We start from the raw sequence: 24,713 nt of genomic DNA, 5'->3' as shown, positions 1-24,713 counted from the left end.
CGTCAAGATTTTGCTAAATATGAAAACTCAAGAAAAAAATGAAAAATTGGAAAAAAACTGACCCAGCATTTAACTTGGGAAAGTAGACAAGTGTTTACATTCCCTCTCTACTCTCCACGTCTCAAAATTCATTTCAAGCCTTCACTCTCTCCCTACTCTGACTCTCACTTCACTCTGCAAAACTATCTCTCGTAAATATCGACAATGTTGGCCATGAAACCACCTGCAATCCAATACCCTTCCTCAAAACTATATTCCAAACCCAAAACTCATTCCATGCACCCAACTGCAAAACTACAAACACGTATACACCGTTTGATTGAAGAACAAGGAACAGTTTTAATGCCTGGCTGCTATGACGCTCTCACTGCTGCCATTGTACAAAAAACTGGGTTCAGTGCTGGTTTCATTTCTGGTTACGCTCTCTCTGCTTCTCTTCTTGGGAAACCTGACTTTGGTTTGTTAACGTACGACATTGTTTCAATTTTGTGTTGTTTTTTGTTTAATTGTGAAAAATGTGACAGCAACATTGTTTGTTTTTGTTCAATTTTGATTTCAGGCCTCCAGAAATGGCTGAAACAGCAAGGTTTGTTTGTGCGGCTGCGCCTCGTATTCCAATAATTGCTGATGCTGGTAATGCATGTTATTGTTTAATTTTGTGAGTTTTTTATTAGTGTATGTTGTAATTTTCGACATCAATTTCAAAATTTGGTTAAATGAAATGGACTGTATGTGACATATTGTAATATTCGAAAATTTAAGTAATGCTAAAAAATCGTCGTATACTCGTATACATGGTTATCAAAAAAAGAAAAGAAAAAATCATATACATTAATTTCGGCCAAATGCATAATTTCTCAGAAATTATACATGGAGTATACAATGTATATATCGAGTACCAACACATGCTTTAGAAACAGCTAAGAAATCCTATTTCGTTATTGGGATTGCTTACACTGAATGGAGAAATAAGTTGGTAAGCAGCTTTTCAACAATTTTGAGGGTGGTCCAAGTCCTGTTATTTGCCACAATAAGATATGTCATTATGGTGGATTGATGGTTATTTCTTGAAGGGATATTAGTCGTTTTATGTATCATTATATTTGAGCCACATCAACCCCAGCGTTTGAAGTGGTAATGTTAATGTATTTTAGATACCGGTGGTGGGAATGCTCTCAATGTTCAGAGGACTGTTCAGGATTTGATTGCTGCAGGTGCCGCTGGTTGCTTTCTTGAGGTATCGTTATATTTGTACTTAGCACCAGATTAATATAGATGATGTGTATACTAAAACCAAATTGGAATGGTCTTCTGATTCCAGGATCAAGCATGGCCAAAGAAGTGTGGTAAGAACTGAAGCTCTCCTGTTAATATCTCATTTGAACTTGTCCTTCAAGATTTTTTTTTCCTTCTGCTAGAAACTGATGGTGGTTCTCAATTCCCAGTTTGCCAATTATTTTATTCTTTAATTTATATTAATGTATATTTCCTACCGTAACAATTCTTACATTAATATTTGATTTATCTTTTCTGTGCATTTGACAAGGGCACATGCGTGGTAAACAGGTAGGCGATTCCTGATACTATGCTCTCTTCAGGAGACTCAAAGATAAACATGTTTATATGTTAAGTCTTGCTTACTTTTTTCAGGTAATACCTGCAGAGGAGCATGCCTCCAAAATTGCATCAGCAAGAGATGTAATATGGGACTCTGACTTTTTTCTTGTGGCTCGAACTGATGCTCGTGCGACATCTGCTAAGACAGGACTATCAGATGCCATTTCCCGGGCCAATCTATACATGGAGGTATTCTTTTAATCTATTGAGCCATTTCATGACTCACTGTCAGTTAGAAAAATGTGTGGAAATTCATTGTCTGGGGTGCATATTTTATCATTCTTAAGTCAGTAAATATGGTGTGTGGTCTTCCCATTAACCTTCTAAATAATACCGAGTTGCCGAGTGTATGATTGTTGATGAAATCAGCCTAGTTTTCCAGAACTTCATTAAGGAGATGATACTCCTGATGACCAACAATCTAGAAAACTAGGGGTGGAAATAACATGGTAGCTTCCAATTGTAACTGGATGTGGAGAGGAATTGCTTGGGCTATAATGGTGAGAAGATGATTGGAGGTCAGGAGGTGCAGACCGTCTCTTTGTAAGCAAATGCTTGTTAGGAACTTTCAACATGGATAATGCCTCTCAGAAACCATTATTTGCATTTGTGGTTCTAAATTACTGCTGTTTAACAATAGCAATAATCAAATAGTTCAGTGAATCAAGCTAAACAGTGGCATATATATATTTATACACACATGCAGGCTGGTGCCGATGCTTGCTTTGTGGAGGCACCAAGAGACGATGATGAGCTCAAGGAGATCGGGCGTAAGACTAAGGGTTACAGGGTCTGCAACATGCTTGAAGGAGGGGTAACACCCTTGCACACACCAGAGGAGCTGAAGGCAATGGGATTTCACCTTATTCTGCACCCTTTAACAACCCTTTATGCATCAGCTCGTGCAACCATCGACATTCTAAAGACTCTGAAAGAGACTGGGAGCACCAGAGGACACCTGCACAAGATGGCTACCTTTGAGGAGTTCAATCAGTTGGTTGACTTGGAATCGTGGTTCGATCTTGAGGCTCGATACTCCACTAATAGGTCTAATGCAATAAGGAGATCTTGACTGGGTAATCATTACAACTGCTTCCACGTATAGAGTTTCGAAGTTCTGAAGGAAGCCTGAATGAGTTGAGGTAGACTATATCCTAAAGTTAAATTTCACCTTATACCAACTGAATTTGTTGATTTGCTTCTCTAATATAAAAGTTCTCTCGACAGGTCAGGTTCTTAGCTAATTGTTAGTATAACTATATGATGACTATTCGCAAGTAGTCTAGACTCTAGACCAGTGACCTCTGCAGACACATGTTTATGTAGTAATAAGATACATATATAGGCAGTGGCAAATTTAATTCACGAATGTGCAAGTAAAATAAGATGAGTGGAATTCACAGACTAATTTGGAGTTACATACCCACTAAGCTGGTATATAAGCAAAATTATCTACACAGACAATTTATACCCCAATGAGGCAATGAGCCCACACTGGAAAGTGGAAAGCTCATTTGAATGCAAGTGCACACGGGTGAGTCATGCATATTGGACTTTCAAAGAAGAAGAAAACGAAAACGAAAGTCCCAGAATTGACGTGTGTTCATATAGAAAGTTTGAAACTGAATTGAAATGTCATTGTTACATCACTCTTAGATCATATTAAGTCAAAATGTAAGTCTTGTGCTTGTTGTCTGGTCGGGTTATGGTTTGAGATAGCGATCGACGAGTTGGTACTTGGTAGGTTTCCTACCAAAAATAAGGAAAACGATAGTAACTGAAAAAGGGACACGGGCAACGAGCACTCACTCACCTTTTCCTTTCTCGTGGGTGCACAGGGTACTGAAATCATTTTCTAACAGATTTTAAGCGCATGTTATCGGACAGGATGTTTTATTCTGTCTCGTGTTTTTTTTTTTTTTTTTTTTTTTTTTTTTTTTTTGGCCGGATGGAATGTTTCATTCCGTCTCGCGTGTTTTTTCGACTTTTTTTCGTTTTTTTAAACTTCAGACGTGATGTTTCATTCCGTCCGGCGCGTTTTTATCGATTTTTACATTCAGACGGAATCAAACATTTCGTCCGAGAATAATAGTCACATTTGCATTGAGCAGCTTCACTTTGCTTTTTACCAAAACAGTAGAAAAAAGGAAAAATAGAACTGACGTGGAGGTGAATAAGAGTGGTTTGCATTGGGAATGCTCTATAAGGATTACATAAATCACCTACAGCCTACAGGTGCAATTTACTCGCGCTTTATTTGAAGCACCCCCTATTGATTCCTTGCAATCCTCCACGCCTTTTGAAATTTTAGACCGTGCATGGGGGTCTATATTAAGGAAACTAATTGAGGGCCTTTCATAATTGGATTAATTGCTAAGTTTGTTTTGTAATATATTTCAATAATTTGTCCACGTTTCCTAAACAAATACCAATCTCGTCTTCTTTCTTTAAGATAAATTTTTTGTGAGCCATTAGAATTGTTTACAGGATATATTATATCTGTTGAGAATTTTACAATCAATAATTTCCTTAAAAAAGAATATACACAACCAAATGGTATTTTTGTGCCATTACAAATTGAATTGACATTTACAAAAGATCAAGTCCTTTTTCGTTTAAGCTTTTGTTGTAAAGATGGTGCAAGGAAGAGGCAGTGCATGTCAAGCTATGTCCATTGCGATCTCACTGCTTGTGCTGTTGCTTGCGGTTCACGGTAAAACTGTTAATGCGACCGAGTTTAGAGTAGGAGATCTTGGTGGGTGGGCCTATAAACTTGAATCATGGCCCAATGGGAAGACATTTAAGGCTGGTGATGTACTTGGTAAGTTGGTAATTTTCAACTTTGAAATTTGTATAAGCTTGCCCGTTATATGAATTCCACTTATACGAACTCCAAAAACACTCTACCAAAAAAAACAATGAATTAGAAACTGATTTTTGGTGGCAATGTTCTTCCAACAATATAGATTATCTTTAGAAAAAATCAGCACATTTGAAGATGTTTAGACGTATCAAATTTTTCTTACAATGTTATAAAATTATCCAATGGTCTAGATTTTTCAAATTTCAAAACAATTTTTGGTAAGGTTAAACATTTTCGTTTGGGCTGATTTTTTTGTAGAGAGATTCTCTATTATGAGAAGACTATCTTTACAAAAAATCAGCCCTCAATTCATCTTATAAATCCACTTTTAGTGATGGAATTCATTTAGAGTTTATATAAGGTGGAGTTCATATAACGGGCTCGTTCTATAAGTTAGGCTAAAAACCAATTTTTTGTTGTGTGTTTGCTTTAACTAAACAACATTGGGGCTTGACGATTGTTTTAAAATGTCAGGCACCAATTCCAAAAGCTGATAAATTTCTCCTGTTGCCACAAAATCAACATTATTGTTTGCATTTGTGACTATAGTGACTAGGTGACATTTTGCCAACAATACCGATTTTGATAAGAAGGGTTAATTTCTTGCAATGCATATGTTATATTCTGATTTAAGCCCAGAAATCATGGATTAAATAAACTAATATTTGTCCACTGATCGTGTAGTTTTCAATTACCTCCCCGAAAACAACAATGTGATTGCCGTCGATTTGAACGGCTATAACAAATGCATGGCCCCAGCGGCTTCGAAAAGGTATCGAAGTGGAAATGATCATATTACATTGACCAAGGGCCAGAATTCGTTCATCTGTGATATCCCTGGCCACTGCGATCAGCTTGGGCAGAGGATCACTCTCAAAGCAGCTTAAAATTTTAGCATTTCTGTTGAAGTTGCAAATTGAAAAAGAAAGGGTACTGAATAAAGCTAATTGATATTGGTAATTAATTTGACATTTATGTTCTTATTTCATACAGGTATCAGCAATTTATTGTACATTTGGAACCATGTAATTAGTATATTTGGAAGCATATGGATTTGGGATTCTTTTTATGTCAAAAGTTATTCACTTAACATAGTGAGTGTCCTTATCTTTTAGTTCAATACTTATATATTATGCATGTTGAAGATGAGTATCCAACTTAAACCAATTTGTGATAAGTTGGCATTATTTGAGCCTAACACGCGAACAATTATATTTATTTGAGTGACGTGGAGGAAACAACAGGCTCTTTGGGCCAACAACAATAGTCCAATCTGATACCATATTAAAGATGGACATACATCCAGCTTAAAACTAATTGGTGATAAGTTGAGAGGCCCCAAGACTTATATATTTCTATGTATGACTTAACATATCCCACATGGGACTAAAGATCTCAACATAAGCAAATATTATGTTTGGACTTAACATAACCAATTGGTTGCAATATTCTTCGTCTTTGGCAATTGGGATAAGAGAAGTGTCATCATCACTTGTTAGACATTTAGATCTATGTATCGTGGCTATGATATGGGGAATATATCAAATATTATGAATGGTCTTGAGTCTAACTACACGTTATTTTTTTTTAAATGGGTGACATGGGCCATTTGAAACTGAGAAATATCACACTCTGATACCATATTAAAGATGTGATGAACATCTTAATGTTGCAATAGCCTCAATATTCTAAACACCACCTTTGTCAGTTCTCTTTTTAGGAGTGATCTTAAAGCATTTTGAATCGTGTTCGTTGTTTACCATCCCTAACAAAAAGCGTGCCCACTTCAAAAATTATCTCTAGTTATCTACTACTTTCCATAACTGGTCAATACTAGGAGTATATCTTTAGGATAAAAAAATAGCAGGGGGAACAACAAGATGTGGCATCGACGAATGGGAAAAGCTATATGAGGCAACCCCTAATTTCATCATCCTCAATTCCTCATCTACAAATCACTTCAACAGGCGTACATGCCATTTTTTTTTAGACTCTACAAAATGTATGGTTAGAAAATGTGTAGACCCTACAAAATATATTACCACAGCCAACAAAAGGTACTGACCCCACCAATATTTTTTGTACGCCTTTTGAAATATCGCAGAGTAAATTAAATGAACGGCCATTGGACGTGAATTTGTCACTTTTCATCCTTGTACAGTCGTACAATTGGATGGTTTCAAAAAAATTTATTGATACTAGCAAATGTGCATGCTCGATGAGCGTGGTATGTATATAGTTACAAATTTCAAAATTAGCATAATTATGAAATGTTGAAAAATCTAAATTTCGTTCGGAATTCTAATAGCAGTATCAAAATTTGCAAGGTATTAAAGACAAATGGAACACGTTCTGATCGTCAAATTTTAGATCTTATTACTGTCCATCCACTTAGGGTTTCTTAACATAACAATGACGGCTGTTTAGGTAGAGCAACAATGGTGGATGTTAAGGTGAAATTGATCAATGGTGATGACGAAGACGAAATTTATGATGAATGATAATCTCTATTTTCCCTCCACCTTTTTCAATTTTATCATCTTTTTCTAAATTATTCTTCAATTTCATATTATATCATCTATTTGTTATTCAATTTCATCAGATATCCTCCAAGATCAATGAATTTGGAGCCAGAGTTAGATAATTAAATCTGGGTTAATATTGATAAACAATATATTTTCATGTGATTACAATATGGTACATTCCGATCATTCCGATTTTGATGCCGTTTCGGTTTTCTCAAAAAATTGAAATATTAGTAGTTATTTACTTAGATTAAGAGAGATAAAAATGGATGGGATACAAATACAGAATACGCTAGTAGATGGTCCTTTGGTGTTGATACTTGGCCTAAGAGCATCTTTAATAGAGACACCAATTCATATGAAAACACTAAATTCTTAAAAATTTGGTTAAAAATTATTTTTAGTGGAGACACCAATTCATTGAAAAAAGAAAAAGAAAAAGAGGAGGTCAGAAAACCAAATACCAATAGGAATTTGGTGTTTAACAAAATGTATGAAACGACTTTTCGAAAACCATGTGGTTTATCAAAGGCACCCACCATATAGTTTGTGGTCTCCCTCAAATAACAAATCAAAATAGCCAATAACCTAATAATAACGTGTGTTATTGATTTTCATTTTCATTTTCTTTGTAGTCCCTCCAAGACATTGGTGTTGAAATTTTGATTTATGGACCGAAAATGTTTGGTGTGTTTTTTATTTAGTGTTTGGCTTGATAAAAAAAATTTGGTGTTTTTAAGCTTTCATAATTAAAGATGCTATAATGGCAAGGCCATTAAGGCTGGCGATGTACTTGGTAAGTTTCACTTAGGAGGATAAGTTAAATTGACTTCTGAATGCAGAGTTTTCACGGAAGTTCAACAATTTCAGCACCAATTTGGTATGTTAAAGGAACTAATTAGATAAAAAATCACAAATTTTTTACTCTAACAAAATCTGTGGCTATAGGTTCCAATGAATTGAACGAAATTGGTGCTTGAGAAATTGTTACCCGACCCTTTTCGACCAAATAAACATGATTTTTTGTGTTTGTGGTTTATGTCTTCGTAAGTACGATGAAATGGATTTTGATTAAAAAACACGATATTAGTTTGTTAAGTTTCGATTGAATACCACAAGTCATGGAGTAAATCAGCTAATATGTACCTTCAATGTGTAGTGTTCGCTTGCAGCCCCGCAAACCACAAAGTGGTTATTGTCGACTAGAAAAGCCACAACGCATGCGTCCCTGGAGCGAAAACGTACAAAAGCGGAAATGATCGTGTTACACTGACAAAGGGTCAGAATTCTTTCATACGTGGTATCCCTGGCCACTGTGAGTCTGGGCCGAAGATCACTCTAAATCAAGCAAGAAATGGGCGTCAGCCCCCTCAATCCAGTCCGGTTATATATAAACTCCTCCCTCACGAAATGTGTATTTATAGTGAAAGTATGAAACAGGGCCGGTTAGGGCTTGGTTAGGGTCGGACCTATGTTTTAGAATCTTAGCCCTAGCCCTGCCCTATAAGGCATTAGGGCCAGGCCGGCCCGGCCCTAAACTCTGTGAGGGCTTTAGTTGTGAGGGCTTTATAGGGCTTAGGGTCGGGTCGGTCAGGGCCGGGTTAGAGTCGTTAGGGCCAAATTCCCACCCCTAACTGGAAGTCTGATCAGCTGGTCTTTTAGCTCTTTCCATCACAATAACATGTTATAGACATGATTAAATTGGATATGCTTCGACGAATAGAGGTTATTGAAGAATAAAAAATATCAATCAAAATGAAATGCCACACCATATTATTGGGGTGGATTTTTGCAAATAATGATTTTCACATTAACAAATAAGTATACTCTGTCCAAAACTATTAAACTTATCAATTGAGCGGAGCAAACGTTCTCGGCCGAGGGGGGTATGTAGCCAAAATGTGATTTGGTTTGTTTTTGTCTTCATTTTTCTTCTTTTTGTCTCCCTCTCCCTCTCCACTCTCCAATATTCACGCCCTCCTCTCTCTCCCTCTCCGCTCACGCCCCCACTAGCCACTGCTATGCAGTATACTAGAAAAGCAGTCTGTGAGTGTCGTTGTTTAAGCATGAGCAGTGTTCTAAAAAACGCTAAGCAGTAGTCGGGCGGTGGGAGAGTGCCTAGCGCCTAAGCCTTATAGGCAGTGCCTAGACGGACTAGGCACTGGGCAGTTTTTTTTTCCTAATATCTATAGTAATACACACCTATACTACAAAAAATGAATAAAATCATTTATCATAACTCAAAAAATAAACACAGACAAAGATACTTATTACAAAAATGTGTAATAGTTGAAAAATATCAACTTTATATAAAAACGTATTATTTGTTATAGTGACATATAATTTACATTAGATTTTAGTCTTTTAAACTCATTCAAATCTCAAGTCGACACGGGCCTTTAATTTTCGACATTTAATCATTAAAAAAAAAAAAAAACTTGACTAGACTGCCTAGAGGCCGCCTAGCCCCGCCTAGTCGGTCTACCAATTTTTTAAACTAGTTTTTCGACCCGGCCCTACTGAACGGGTGCCGTTATATTAAATAATTCTACAAAATATTAGCAAATATGTGGAGCTATGAGATATATATAAAAATTATATTAATCACTCATTCAAATTTTTTACACCACTCTCAATAAAAATAAAACATCAAACCTTGATAAAACCTATCAACTTCTTTTAGTTGTTAGGTTTAATAATTGAAGTTTGATTGAAGTTTTATGAGAATGCTCAATGTGGTGAAAATGATATTGAAACTACTTGAATAGCAAGACACTCTCAATCATAATAAAATAATTATGATAAACACTATTTAAAATACAAAACTATACTTGTTGAGACATTATATTCTCCCTACAAATAATACAACTGTGTTTCGAGGTTAGTTTAATGTATTTGCATAAAATTTTCGATTTTTTGTTAATTATTTATTGAGGTTAGTTCAATGTAGTTATTGCATCTAGTTTATGATTTTTCATTAATTATTCTTTGAGGTTAGTTCAATGCAGTTGCATCAAGTTTTCGATTTTCCATTAATTATTCTTTGAGGTTAATTCAGTGCAGTTGCATCAAGTTTAAGATTTCTCGTTATTCATTAAGGTTAATTTAGTGTAGTTGCATCCAGTTTTCGATGTTCCATTAATTCGTTTTTGAGATTAGTTAATTGCATTTCCATCCAGGTTCCAATTTCTCATTAATTACTCTTTCAAATTAGTTCGATACATTTGCATCCAGTTTCTGATTTACAGTTAATTATTTGTAGAGGTTAGTTCGGTGTTCAATGCATTTGCATCTAATTTCAAATTTGTTGTTATTTATGCTTTGAAGTTAGTTCGACCAGTTACATCCGATTCTAATTTCTAGTTAACTATTATTTGAGGTTGTTTCAATGCATTTGTATCAAGTTTCTGATTTTCTGTTAAATATTCCTCAAGATATTGCATCTAATTTCTAATTTATCATTAGTTAATATTTTATTTTAGTTAGTTTAATGCAGTTGCATCAAATTTCTGATTTTCCATTAATTATTCTTTGAGGTTAGCTCAATATAGTTGCATCCAATTTTTGATTTATAGTTAATTGTTCTTTGAGGTTAGTTCAATGCATTTGCATCAAGTTTCCGATTTCCCGTTAATTATTTTTTAAGGTTAGTTCAATGTAGTTGCATCAAATTTATGATTTCCTATTAATTATTCGTTGAGATTAGTGCAGTGTAGTTGCATCTATTTTTCAATGTTTCGTTAATTAGTCTTTAAGATTAGTTCATTGCATTTGCATACAGTTTCTGACTTCCCGTTAATAACTCTTTGAGGTTAGTTCAATATATATGCATATAGTTTTTGATTATTTATGCTTTGATGTTAGTTCGATGCAATTACATATGGTTTCTGATTTTTCGTTAACTATTCTTTGAGGTTATTTCAATGCATTTGAATCTAGTTTCTGTTTCCTGCCAATTATTCTATGATGTTAGTTCAACGCAGTTGCATTCTATTTTTTTTATTTTTTGTTAATTATTTTTTTATATTAGTTAAATACATTTGCAACCAGTTTTCGATTTTCCGTTAATTATTATTTGAATGTTGTTTGATGTATTTGCATATCATTTCCAATTTTCCGTTAAATATTTTTTAAGGATTTGCATTCAATTTCTAATTTCTCTTTAGTTATTCTCTGACGTAAGTTTAATGTAGTTTTCGATTTTTAATTAGTTAATTACTTTTTGAGCTCGGTTTATTGTATTTGCATAAAGTTTATAATTTTTTGTTAATTACTTTTTGAGCTCAGTTCAATGTATTTGAATCCATAATCCAGTTTCCAATTTCCTTTTAATTATCTAATGTGGTGTGTAATATCAACTATGTGGGATTATCAAAAAACATGACATAAAAATAAATTACATTTGATTTACTATGTGGGATCATAAAAATTTATCCAGTTCCCGATTTCCCGTTAATTATTCTTTAAATTATACATGACTCACTATGTGGGATCTTCAAAAATTATCTACGAACGTGTGATGTTATGTTAATTATTCTGAAAAATATTTGCAACTATATGTGCAGAACTATTATATATGAATATTATAATGATCACTCATCTAAATTTCTTATAATGTGGAAATCCCACTATCCATTATAAAAAAAAATAATAATAAAAAAAAAATAATAAAAAATCACCCTTGATCGATAAAATCCTTCAACTTCATTTTGTTGTTTAATAATAGAAGTTTGATTGAAGTTTTGTGATATTGCTTAAAGCGAAGTTCATATTGAAGCTACTTGAATAGCAAAGCGCTCCCAATCATACGAAAAGAGATCAAATAAACATTATTTTAAATACAAAACTATACTTATCAAGACATTCCCACAACATATAACACAACTATGTTTTGAGGTTAGTTTAATGCATTTGCATCCAGTTTTTTATTTTCATTTCCGTTATTTATTTTTTGATGTTAGTTCAATGCAGTTGCATCTAGTTTCCGATTTTCCGTTATTTATTTTTTGAGGTTAGTTCAATGCGGTTAGTTCAATGTATTTGCATCCGGCCAATTTCCTATTAATTGTTCTTCGAGGTTAGTTCAATGTATTTGCATCCAATTTCCGATTTCACGTTAATTATTCGTTGAGATTATTTTAATGCATTTGCATCCATTTTTTTATTTCTCGTTTATTATTCGCGATAATGTTGCATTTGCATCTAGTTTCCGATTCCCATTAATTATTGTTTGAGATTAGTTCAATGAATTTGCATACAATTTCCGATTTTTCATTAATTAATTATTGAGGTTAGTTCAATGCATTTGCATCCAGTTTATTTTTTGAGATTAGTTCAATGCAGTTGCATCTTATTTCCGATTTCCCATTAATTATTTTTTAAAGTTAGTTCTACGCATTTGCATCATGTTCCCAATTTATAGTTAAATTTTCTTTGATGTTAGTTCAATGCAGTTGCCTTCAGTTTCCGATTTCTCACTAATTTAATCATTGAGGGTTAGTTCAATGCATTTCCAACCAGTTTTTGATTTCATGACAATTTTTTTTTTATGTTAATTCGATGTATTTGCATCAAAGTTTTGATTTTCCGTTAATTATTCTTTGAGGTTAGTTTAATGTAGTTGTATCCATAGTCCGATTTCCTATTAATTACTTTTTTAGATTAGTTTAATGTTTGCATTTGCATCAAGTTTTCGATTTCCCGTTAAATATTATTTGAGGTTAGTTCAATGCATTTGCAACCAATTTTCGGTTTCCCATTAATTGTTCGTTGAGCTTAGTTTCATTTAGTATTATATATATTTTAAAATATTTGTCATTATTGGTTGTTGTTATTTTTTATTATACATGCGAGCTTGCATTATAATGAATGTAAAATTTTCTATTATATATTTTGTGATGTTATTTTTTGTATAATTTATTTTTCTACTGTAATTTGTTTTGGCTTGGTATAATATATATATACTAGCTAAAATGCACGTGCTCTGCACATGTAAAAGATTATGCAAATCCGTATAGATAGACCACCGATATCAAGTTGTAATTAAAAAAATTGACGGTGTAAATAAAACTGTGGATTACCAAAGGTTTACATGATCAGCAAACACAAATTGCAATCCAAGCAGTAATACATATTCCTTTAAATGGATTCCTACTTATATATATATCACCAGAAATTCGGTCATTCACGTATATGTCACCATCAAAGGTTGCAACCACAATATGTGTTGGATCTCCGTGAACACTACATACTTCTTTTTTTCTTAAGTGCTACATGAACACTACAGACTAAGAAGAGGTTCCGAGTCCATCATGCAATAGTGGCCTCAAGACAATCAAGACAACCAATACATTCGCATGAAAAATTATTATAAAGAATTTTTTTTGTAATACCTCTGCCCCAAAGACAACAAATTGTTAAGAATCTAGTAAACTTTTAGACAGAATGAGTGTATCTAGAACCAAAGAAATTCAGAGATTCCTTCCATGCCTCCCTGTGTTTCAACATTTGTGAGAGGGGCATCCTATTTGTGATTTAGTAGATTTCAAAATAAACAAAACATGAAGTAACTGGGAACAATAACTCAACAAATTGACAACAAAGATTAAACAATGACATTTAAAAGTTAATAACGCAAAGCATAAAAGATTCGCAATGTGATAATATTAGACATTAGGAAAAAAAACCAACAACAATCTTTTGCCGTTGATATGTACCAGTTTTGAGAAAATATATCAAGAAAAGTTTGGTTTCCATTAACCTAGCCAACTTAAAATTTATTACATGAATATATATACAAATCCAATGGTGTTGGTGGAATATACACATAAGAATAAAAATATAAAAGATTGTTGAAGAAATTAAATAATCAAAGGAGAATATGATAAAAAAAAATAAGAAGTTGAACTCTTCTATCTGAGTGTTTGCACGCATTAGACAATTTTCAAATCAAGCTTCTCTAGTTCAATAGGTTCTTTGGCTGCAGGGAGGTTCTTCTCTATTTCTTGGAGCGAATTTAGTTTGTCAGTTATGTCCATCTCCTTCTCAGATAGAGCTCTTAATTGTAAATCGGTCTCCTGCTCCATTTCCGGAATCAAGGATCAACCTCCCGGCCTTTAGCTAACAACCCCGTCTTTTCTTCTCCGTCTCATCCTTCATTGATATGAGTTTCTGCTCCATCTCTGCTTCTAGTTCAAATTTGTTCATCTCTCATGCTTAGCCATCAACTTTGAACCTCAACTTGTGTGGCTTATCATTAACCACAATATTTCCCAGGGTTTGAATTATCAAAACATAAGTATCAATGGGATACAGTAAAACAATGTGACTATATTATTGTTAACCTAAAAAGAATCACTTACAAGCTCCTTGCTATTTAGCAAGCTTTTCCTGCACGCAAAGTAACTCCTGTTTTTTTTATCAAGCATTGCTTCCTTTATACTAATAGCCTAATAGCAAGGAAGGATTCACTGTGTAAATATGCTTCCAAATAGAACAATAATCCAATTAACAAAAAATAAAAGAGGAGATAGCTTGTCGGGGCACCTCTGCAAGTGTTAGTGATATTCAAACACCCACAATTGCTATCCTAAGTGCACGTAGAAATAGAAACCAACACCTCTTACCTAGTTGAAAGGGTGGCCAAATTTAAGTTCTAATTTGTTTCTTCCTTGTCAATCTTGGGTTTTGAATCCGGCGACTCTTTCTTAAATTAACCTACTCAAGCATTCATGTTTTCCGCTCGTGCACTTCTCTCTCCTATTTAGCAAGGCGTGAGAGTCAAACAGTCTTTCTTGTTCTAGTTGGAAATTTTTTGATCTTTCAAGTAAAGACACCCTTTCATGAATGAGAAAAAAGCTTACTTAAATATGCCAATTTACATTAATAAAGAATAGAAAAGGAAGCTAGGATTCATGGGTGTGCACGTGTGCAACTAAAAAGGTAGACCCATAGATTTTTGTACTTTTAAACTTCAGTTTAAGCAACTGCACACTCTTGACGCCCCTTGACTCTGCCCTTGTTGATGATAAAATTCTTCATGACGACTACCATGGTTACCGACATGGGAAACCGTACTATTAGCCATCAAAAGGTAAGACGAATGAAGGACGTAAAATTTCAGTCCGTAACGGTCAAGGAAGGTAACCCCTTATGTAGCAACCCAACTGTAGATGGTTGGTTTAGCGAAGCCTCTAAGACCTGTGTTTTCGGAAGGATGCTCTATAGAGAACATCATGACCAAACTCAAAGAAAGGTGACGTTTGTATCCTCTAGGAGTAGGGCCGTAGGGGACTGTTAGTGATGCTCACATAACTCAATACCACAAGTTATAACCCAATGACATATATCACCATTAATAACTATCTTCTCTTACATATTGGGTTGTGTCTTGCATACATTCATAACTACATCATTCATAAAAAAAATGAGTGTTTTAACATATTGGCTGCATCCCTTGAGCCAAGAATACATTCTATAATCAACGATAGGCAGCCAATACTAATGAGTCATATTTTTACATCTATATTCTACTGGTAAATATATATCTCAACGAAAACCCAACTTCCGAATCAAACCACTCAAATTCACAAATATACTTCAAACACATAATCTAAGCTATCCCTAAAACACCCAACCAACAGGTAGAATGACAAAAAATGGAGCATCCCACATAACAAATGCGCACAAAATCTCAACTCTCACATTAAAGTTAACATAAAAAAAATATGGCGGAGAAGTAATGGTTACCTTAAGATTCAGAAGCAAGCGAAGATTCTGATTTCTTCAAGCCTAAATGTTGTTGGCATGTGATACTACATAAAATAGGTGTCATATGTGACATGGTCTACGTTTCCCAATCAATATAAGCTGGGCCATCTAACTGAGGTATACACGCGACTTCACCCTATCAAAACTAAATTGTGGGTCTTAATAGCCAGAAACAGGCAGGGATGCCTTCATAATTCAAACCCCATCACCCGTACAAACCATTTCAGTTCAGAGATGAGTTTGGCTGGCTTGAATTCAGTGGTATTAACCCAATACTGATTCCACTCGCACTTCCTTTGGCATTTCCATAATTTCATTAGGCACTTCAATTTGACTAAGTCGACTTATCAGCAATGATGGAAGTGGATAGAATACTTTGCATAGTGGGGGCTTGATTAGGATTGCAAAGCTCATTAGGAGGGGATGGCCATAGGTAATAGGTATGTTGGTGCTGCCGAAGGTCCATATAACTCGACCATCACATCAATAGTAGGAAGTGGAGATCCCCGACAAATATGTCATATATGGATAATTGAAACCATGATACATGTCCCCATAAACTTCCTATAAATCAATACAAAAAATGTAGATAAACCAACGGTTTGACAAACTTGTCAAATTTGTGATAGATATGAGATAAAACTTCTTATTTTACACAACGAAAACAAACTAAGAAATTTAATGAAAACAATAATAATTGCATGAAAACTAAGTTCAATAAACATAGTAATGGTTTGGATTTACTCTACAAATTTGGCATAAAGACTTGCTAGAAAGTCTCCTAACATCCAATCAGTTACTAAATAGTCCATATTGACTTGGATGCATTTTGATTGGACAAATAATGTCAGATAAAATTTCCATAGGAAATGAAAACCAACAGAGGTATAGAAGTTTGTCAAATGTGAAGTATTACAATATTCTATATGGCAGTATACATATGATAGTATAACATTATGAATCCATAATATTATTTGCATAACCAATTTGATTAACCAAGTAATACATAATTATTAGGATAACAAACTAATTAACCAACACATACCATTTAATTATTGTAGGATGGGAACCCTCGCCTTAGCGTAAGAGCATTAGTGTTGATGAAACATTATTCCGAACAACCCAAGCTTGCACTTTATGTCTCCAAGTACTGATAGACCAAAAATGCTCAAGAAGAAAAAGCAGTTTCAAATCACATCCAACGAAACTAATTTAAACAAAGAGAATATAAAATTAAATGTGTTTGAAAGTGTTTAAGGGACTTAACAAAATAAATAAAAAGCTCCATAAGACCATCCAAAACACTAACAATGAGCGCTCATAAGAGAGGGGCATTTAAGCAAAACATTATCTGGGCGGCCTTAATGTCGAATGCGATTCTAAAATAGAAGGGGAAAGTCTTGTGATTGCCTATGAAATTCAAAGTTTGATATTAGTTTCTAAGCAATTGGTTCTTTAACAAAATACTCGTCAAAATTTAGAACACAACTATAGTGATATGAGATGCATACATATCTTCTCACTTGTTGAATGGTAAATACAATAGCATCCAAAAAGCAAATTCACTTGGAGTAATACCGTTAGAACCAACTAAAGCACAACCCAACAATGTTTCCTCTTTGCGCAGAATTTCCAATATAAGATCTCTTTAGACAGGACATTTCTTTTCTCTGACTTAGTCACATAAAGAACCTTCTCCTACAAGAGCATTGGGATAGTAAACAATTCTTAGATTTGATAAAACTTATAATTCAACAATCTAATAATCAATAAAAACCAAGTTTAATAATTTCCTATGATTACAACTATTCCAAAAGCCAACTGAAGTTTTGAAAATTAGAGAAGTAACGAACAAACAAAGACTATGAGCTTACCCGTAGATTGTGTGATTGAGAGCATGAAGTCTCCCTGGACTCGGTACTTGCTACGTGAGTAGCATAAAAAACAATAATCATAACATTTGAAATTTTCATATGTTATACACTCTTCAATATACACGAATCAGATCGACCATAAAAAATCCCCAAAATTCTTTTATTCCAACTAAGATACCTACTCACTTGTATTTTATTTGGCAAGCTCACCTAGTCCCGGTGGAATTAAACCATTCATATGATTATTTCCAAGATCCAGTGTGTCAAAGCAATGCAATCAGTAAGCTCAGCTTGTATCACCAATCACCCCTTCGAAAGAATTCGAACTCAACGACGATCTGAAAGTGAAGTGAGCTTCTCAAACTCCTTGGGTAAGGTCCCATATAACTGATTGTTACTAAGAATAAGCCTCCGTAGGCTTACTGCATTACAAATATCAGCTGGAAGAGTACCCTCGAAACGATCATTAGCGCGAATATTCCATCAGATTAGTAGAACTCCATAGACTAAAGTTATTTGAATCTATATCAAGCACCATGAGATAAATTTTAGAGAAGTATGCTCAAGTTATTTAGCACCATTACAACACAGTCACAAACTGTAAAACTCGGATTCTATTCCAATAACCTAAAGCTCGTAAGAAAAAGTTGTTCATACCAATAGTATCGGATCTACTTATAGCACCAGACCAAGTCTCTTTGATATATGTAACAAAATCAGTAGGATAGAGTCCTCCATGCCGTCAAAGTCGCATCCCTTTTAGTTTCTTGGAAACATCGTCCTGAAAGCAGGTGATGTAGTCGATGAATTAACAATATAATAGCCATTTCAATAGCCTAGATTTTGTGCACTTTGCCATGAAATTATAAACAATAGTCAATCCATGAAGCTTCACAACTGTAACCTCAGTGCAATGATTACTGAATATATGTTACAATTAAAATAACATGGAATAAATCAACCATGGATAACTAATCATAATATAACTGCCCACGAACATGCGTTGATAAACACATTACGATGCACTAATTATGCTTGTGGTGTTACTTGGAGTTCCTAACAACAATGTTGACACCATTAATTTCTTAAAATAAACAATTCCAAGCAGCCACCACTAACTGGTCTGCTACATAAATGTTCAAGTAACTCAATCCAGTTGAGATTCTATTATATATAACACTTTTCTTGTCCACTGGTTTTCGAATCTAAGGAGTTTTGGGCAAAGTTGACTGGGGATTGTCAAATTCATACGTAACAACAAATCTCCGCGTGAACTTCAAATACACTAATGGTCAGTGACCCTCTTTATATGATGTTAACTTTAAGTGCAACACATTTGTTAGCAAAACTTGATAAATTCCATGGACGTTCAGTTCCATATTTTGCAATGGAAATATGTACTGATGGAAAAAATATTGAGAATTGCATTTCCATAATGCTAAAGAAAAATGTAATAGTGCTAATTATAGTCTCGTAGAGGATATAAAACAACATTAACTAACATTGGACTGGATTGAAGGAAAAACCTAATGATAAAAAGCTCCATAAACACCATTGGAAAAACTGAGAATGAGTGATAATCTTTAGAGGCATTTCATCAAACAATATGTAACTAAAAAAATACCAAACACTAATTAAAATCACATACCTTAAGAAGAGAAGATTACACATCGCCTAAAAATCGAGAAACCGTGAGGATTCTCTTGACATTAGAAACCCGAAACAACAAAGTAATAAATAAGATAATAGAACTGACCGACGGTGGAATTGAAGCATTTTTCAACTTTCCATGCAGGCCAAAGCTTTTTTCTCTCCTTCTACGAATTTACGAATTGAAGAAATCAATTCAATGTTTCAATTACCAGGCAGTTTGTACCCACTTGAGGGGTGATCATATGGGTAAGTAAAAACACATGCGACTCTAAAGTTCGTAAGCAATTGAAGGCAATCAAGAATATATGCCCATCATGCTGTCATAGCACATAAACAGTCAAGATCATTTGCTAATTTACCATGTCATGTCAATTCCAATTATGCAATATCCTTCTTATACCACGGACAATTTATATGTTTTTTATAAAGGCGTTTACACTGGATACATTAATCAAAAGCTTTTTGTTTATAAGTAAGAAATAGTAAATTCCATTGAGCAAGTAATTCCATTGACGCCCAATGTACCGAATTCAACTTTCGTGCCATAATCATTGTTAATGGAATTTTACTTACATGGAGTATCCGATCTGAATAAATCTTCTCCCATTCTCTGCTTTTCTTCCATGATCTCCACCTTTCGAGCAGCAATGTTCTTGTAATGGGCTTCAAAGTAAGCTTTTTTCATAGCTACTGATCCAGGGGTTGAACACTTCTCAACTTCTTCCAAGTACTTGTTTTGTGAAAACGATGACCATCTTTCCCAAGATAATAAATCGTTATCAAATCTTCCAAATGAAACCGATTACTTGAATCTAGGATCAAAGGCAATTGGTTTTTCTATCTGCTTATATCATTTTCAGTGCAAAACCCATCAACAATTTTCAAAAACAATGAACATCATCTAAAAATTCAATTGAGAATGACAATATAAGAATTCAACAATCATGAATCAAAACTCATGCAGGTAGTATGAAAAATGAAGAAAGTTCAGAAAATAATACTGAGATCAAATTAAACAAAGGTATTGCATATATCATACAAAGGAGATATGGGTTTACCTCAAATTCGTTTCTGAGAGTCTCTGCCATCATTTCACCCATAACTCTTCCAGATCAAGTTTCAAGAGCTATTACTCTGATGCAGAAAAGAGAGTGAAGATTTTGTGCTCAACATGGGCTACCAGTCCACTTGCTAGTCCAAGTGAAGAAGATTAGAATGCAGACAAAACAAAGAGATATAACCAATTAAGAAGCAGATGAATAAGGAAGGAGAGTATTTGCTTTGGTATGAATTAATATAAATTCCATAAAACAGTATGCAACAGAGTACGTACACTTTAATTTGGTGAGCAAGCCGCTTTCGATGATGCAGTGTCCAGTGGAGAGGGAATCGGCTTCATTGTAGTAGAAAACAACCTTTGTTAATTGATTCCACACATGAGTGCTGACTGACTGGTGAGTGAGTTGGGTGCATTCTTGGGCGCAAACAGCCGCTGATTTTATTGGGCTTTGGATAATTCGATGGCAAATGTTGTGCAACACTCACAGTCAACTACTATTATATCTCGCACCCACTTGCTTTAAGCCTTTAACCATTCCTGTTTACAAACAATCAGCAGTGGAGTAGAGAGGGGATCTCCGGTTTAAGAGAGAGAATGAGGGGAGATTTCTTTTTTGATAACTGAATGAGGGGAGATTTGAGAGAGATAAAACTCATAAAAGAGAAAAGAGAAAGACGTCTGTGATATGTTTTTTTAGTTTTTTTGGATTTTAGCTTTTAAGAGAGAGAGAGAGAAATGGGTGCATAATAAGAGAAGAAGATGAAGAGAGAGACGGTTGGTTTCTTTTCATTTAAATTCGGTATAAATTGGTAATAATTTGGTAGTTAATGTAATGTTAAGTCGCGAACAATTCCATAGTGGCGTGTAGTTGATTTCCAACTTAAATTTACATATACGTCCTTAAAGTACTATGTAATTTTAAGGGTATAAATGGTATGAAATTTTGAAATGACGAAGTAGTCCTTCTTAAAGGCATTGAATAATTGATTTTAATTTTTTATTAAGGGCATTTTATGGTAGAAAAAGGGTTTGGTCTAATTTAAAGGTCCATGTTAATTATGGTATACTATACTAATAGATATATATATATATATATATATATATATATATATATATATATATATATATATATATATATATATATATATCGATGTTGACAAAAAAAAAATTATAAATTCTGAAATTTAATTGGAATATGTCGTAATTTTTGTGGTTTTTGAAATATTTAACGATAACTAAATGTCTAAATTCCAAAGTGGATGATGCATTAAATCTATCAAACTTTATTTGTTTAGGCCCATACACTACAACAAAAGGGGTCTTTTGCAGCGCACTCTTTTGCAACGCCAAAAAATTGTTGTTAAAGGTCACCTATTGCAACGCCATATGGGGCTGCTAAAGGTTTGTTGTGCTATTAGCTTAACTGTGCATAAATTTATTTATTGTGACACCTCTTGCGTGGCAAATAGTTATAATTTTTTTTTTCAAAAAACAGAAAATGCAATTTTTATAGAGGGCTTTATCATTTACCACGCCATTGTTGCTGTTAAAGTTAACTCAATCATTTGTGACGCCACTTTCGTTGTAAAAACCTTTTGTAAATGTCCATGTCTTATTGGATGTAGTATGTGTTGCAGCTAGAGAAGTGTTGCTATTGGGCTTTTTATGGGCGGGAGTTAATTTCTTCTAAAGGTTTTTTATGGGGGCCTATTTTTTTTGTTTGGCTCCCAAAAAAACCAAAAATAAAAAAGTAAAATCCAAAACCTAAATTGGGTTTATTTTTCTCATCTTTTTCTCTTCTTTGCCGCCCACCATATTGAAAACCCAGTTAACAGAGATAGTAAAAGAGCCTTTTGAATTTTGTTGGTGTTCATAGTACGTTGTACTCTCTGTCAATAATAGGTTGTGAAGGTGGCCTTGTTATCTGTAGCGCGTCATGAACACCAGGCAAAAGGCGGGGCGATTGAGCATAAGGACGGAAAGAAAACCCAAAAGAAAAACCATTAGAATAAAGATTCAATTGCATATATTTCTTAGCGCCCTACACTTTCACTTCAATTTGACTAAGTGCCAATCAACCGGCGAAGCTTCGAGTTTTTGGTTGCTACTCTTTTCGGGGTTAATTGGTTTTAGTTCTGGATTCTTTTTGGGTTAATTTTTCTGGTTGGTTCTTTTAATTTATTTTACAGGTGTAGAATCTGAAATTACTACTAGAGAATAAAAGTCGGAAACATTCATTCTTCAGGTTGGTTCTTCTTTCTTTTAATATTCATTTACATTTTTGCTTAGCATTTGTAGCATGTGGTGGTGTTGTTTTTTGGGTCTCTGGGGATGTTGAGTCCGTGTTTTTTAATGCATCACGCTTTACGGTGATGGTGTTTGTCCTCTGCCTTTGTGTAAAACTGTAAAACTCAATGCAAAACATATGATTATGTGGGGAAAAATAAAACGGTACTTGGATCAACAATGGAAGGACAACATTCACAACATGGTGACGACTTCATATTTGACTTTTGAGAATTCTTGAAAGTGTATCTGTAAAATTTGTGTATTACTTGGGTTGGGATTTGATGCAAAAGCATGTAATTGTTGCTTGGCTTAGATACTGATTAGAATTATTGAGGTCTTAGGATTTGTTTTATCATTTTGTTTTTTTCTATCTGCACCTGCTGAGTAAATTATGTTGATACTCACCTTATGATTATGACTGTTGGTTGTTCATCTAGTTATACCTTCTTCAATTGAGGAAGCGTTTTTAGAGTGTCCACGTGTCATGGCTAATTAAAAAAAAATAGGAGATAAAATAGGAAATAAATATTTATCTTTATCCTTAGATATATATTATATATAGTTATATCCTCATAGAGACTCCAGTTCTTTCTAAACTCTATTACTAAATATAAAAAAGTAATATATAAATAATGAATTATAGCTATACCTTCTTCAATTGAGGAAGCGTTTTTAGAGTGTCCACGTGTCATGGCTAATTAAGAAAAAATAGGAGATAAAATAGGAAATAAATATTTATCTTTATCCTTAGATATATATTATATATAGTTATATCCTCATAGAGACTCCAGTTCTTTCTAAACTCTATTACTAAATATAAAAAAGTAATATATAAATAAGGAAACAATCCCATCTCGAGTTTCATAGACTCGCTCTCCAACTTTTCCTAAACATTATAGCTAATTACGAAAAAAAACAATCTCATCTAGAGTTTCACAGAATCTCCAATTTTTCCTAAACAATATAGCTAATTACGAAAAAAAAAAAAAAAATAGGAGACAAAAAATTAAATTGCTAAAACAATAATTTTCACCGAAAACGATTTTCCTAAAACCCTTTCGATTTGCTGCGTCATCTATTGTGTGATTTAGACATTTATTCATTTAAGGATTCAAAAAATCACAATTACGGTCACAATAATTACGACATATTCTAATTCCTTAGATATATATTATAGTTATACCCTCACCAATCTATTTTTTGGAACAAGGACTCCAATTTTTTCTAAACTCTATTACTACTTAGAAAAAAATAAGATATAAATAAGAAAACAGTCACATCTAAAGTTTCAGAGAGTCTCTAACTTTTTCTAAATATTATAACTAATTACAAAAAAATAATCTCATCTAGAGTTTCACAGTCTCCAACTTTTCCTAAACAATATAGCTAATTACAAAAAAAAAATATGAGACAAAAAACGAAATTGCTAAAAACAATAGTTTCCACCGAAAACGATTTTCTTAAAACCCTTTCGATTTGATGCATCATCCACAATGGAATTTAAACATTTATTCATAGTTAAGGATTCCAAAAACCGAACAGCCCAGTATATACCTCCGTTTTTATTCATCGTAGAATTAACCTAACCTAATTAAAATGGAGGCAGAATGTGGCACACTGGCACATCCTTTTGATTTGATTTTCCGTTAATTATTTTTTGAGGTTAGTTTAATGCAGTTGTATCCATATTCTGATTTTCTATTAATTAATTTTTAAGATTAGTTTAATGCTTGCATTTGTATCCAGTTTCCGATTTTCTGCTAAATATTATTTGAGGTTAGTTTGATGGATGCAAATGCATCCAATTTTTGGTTCCCCATTAATTGTTCGATCTTTGACGTTAGTTTTATTCAGTATTATATATGTTTTAAAATATTTGTCATTATTGCTTTGCCATTATTTTTTTTTTCTATTATATATTTTGTGATGTTATTTTTTGTATAATTTAATTTTCCACATGTAATTTGTTTTGGTTTGATATATAATTTATTTAAGCCCAACGTCCACTTTAACTGAATCTCATTATTTCGCCTATATATATATATATATATATATATATATTT

General features: G+C 33.7%; 1 protein-coding gene, 1 long non-coding RNA gene and 1 pseudogene across 2 annotated transcripts; 2 read left to right on the top strand and 1 right to left on the bottom strand.

Annotated features, from left to right (window-relative positions):
• Nucleotides 1-94: 94 nt before the first annotated feature.
• LOC147490756 (carboxyvinyl-carboxyphosphonate phosphorylmutase, chloroplastic-like) lies at nt 95-2,843 on the top strand. Its single transcript, XM_086567838.1, has 7 exons — nt 95-467; nt 560-633; nt 1,155-1,237; nt 1,322-1,346; nt 1,547-1,566; nt 1,651-1,806; nt 2,324-2,843. Exons 1-7 carry the CDS (start codon nt 205-207, stop codon nt 2,687-2,689), a joined length of 987 nt encoding a protein of 328 aa, XP_086423964.1. The 5' UTR covers nt 95-204; the 3' UTR covers nt 2,690-2,843.
• Nucleotides 2,844-4,251: 1,408 nt separating this feature from the next.
• Nucleotides 4,252-5,367, top strand: LOC147490755 (basic blue protein pseudogene; annotated as a pseudogene).
• An 8,372-nt stretch (nt 5,368-13,739) lies between these two features.
• LOC147490754 (uncharacterized) lies at nt 13,740-17,063 on the bottom strand. The gene is made up of 2 exons (XR_015199115.1): nt 16,820-17,063; nt 13,740-14,453 (listed from the first exon to the last, which is right to left on the bottom strand). It is a non-coding gene; the product is annotated as an uncharacterized LOC147490754 (long non-coding RNA).
• Nucleotides 17,064-24,713: the final 7,650 nt, after the last annotated feature.

Source organism: Coptis chinensis, chromosome 6 (assembly GCF_015680905.1).
Source record: "Coptis chinensis isolate HL-2020 chromosome 6, ASM1568090v1, whole genome shotgun sequence".
NCBI classification, from domain to species: domain Eukaryota; kingdom Viridiplantae; phylum Streptophyta; class Magnoliopsida; order Ranunculales; family Ranunculaceae; genus Coptis; species Coptis chinensis.
This window is presented reverse-complemented; position numbering and strand designations above follow the sequence as displayed.

What these genes read in the sequence shown, in the direction of transcription:
- LOC147490756 (XM_086567838.1), top strand. Translation starts at nt 205, where the DNA reads ATGTTGGCCATGAAACCACCTGCAATCCAATACCCTTCCTCAAAACTA. An exon ending in CCTGACTTTGGTTTGTTAAC is followed by an intron (nt 468 to 559) that starts GTACGACATTGT and finishes TTTTGATTTCAG; the next exon opens with GCCTCCAGAAATGGCTGAAA. An exon ending in GGCACATGCGTGGTAAACAG is followed by an intron (nt 1,567 to 1,650) that starts GTAGGCGATTCC and finishes TACTTTTTTCAG; the next exon opens with GTAATACCTGCAGAGGAGCA.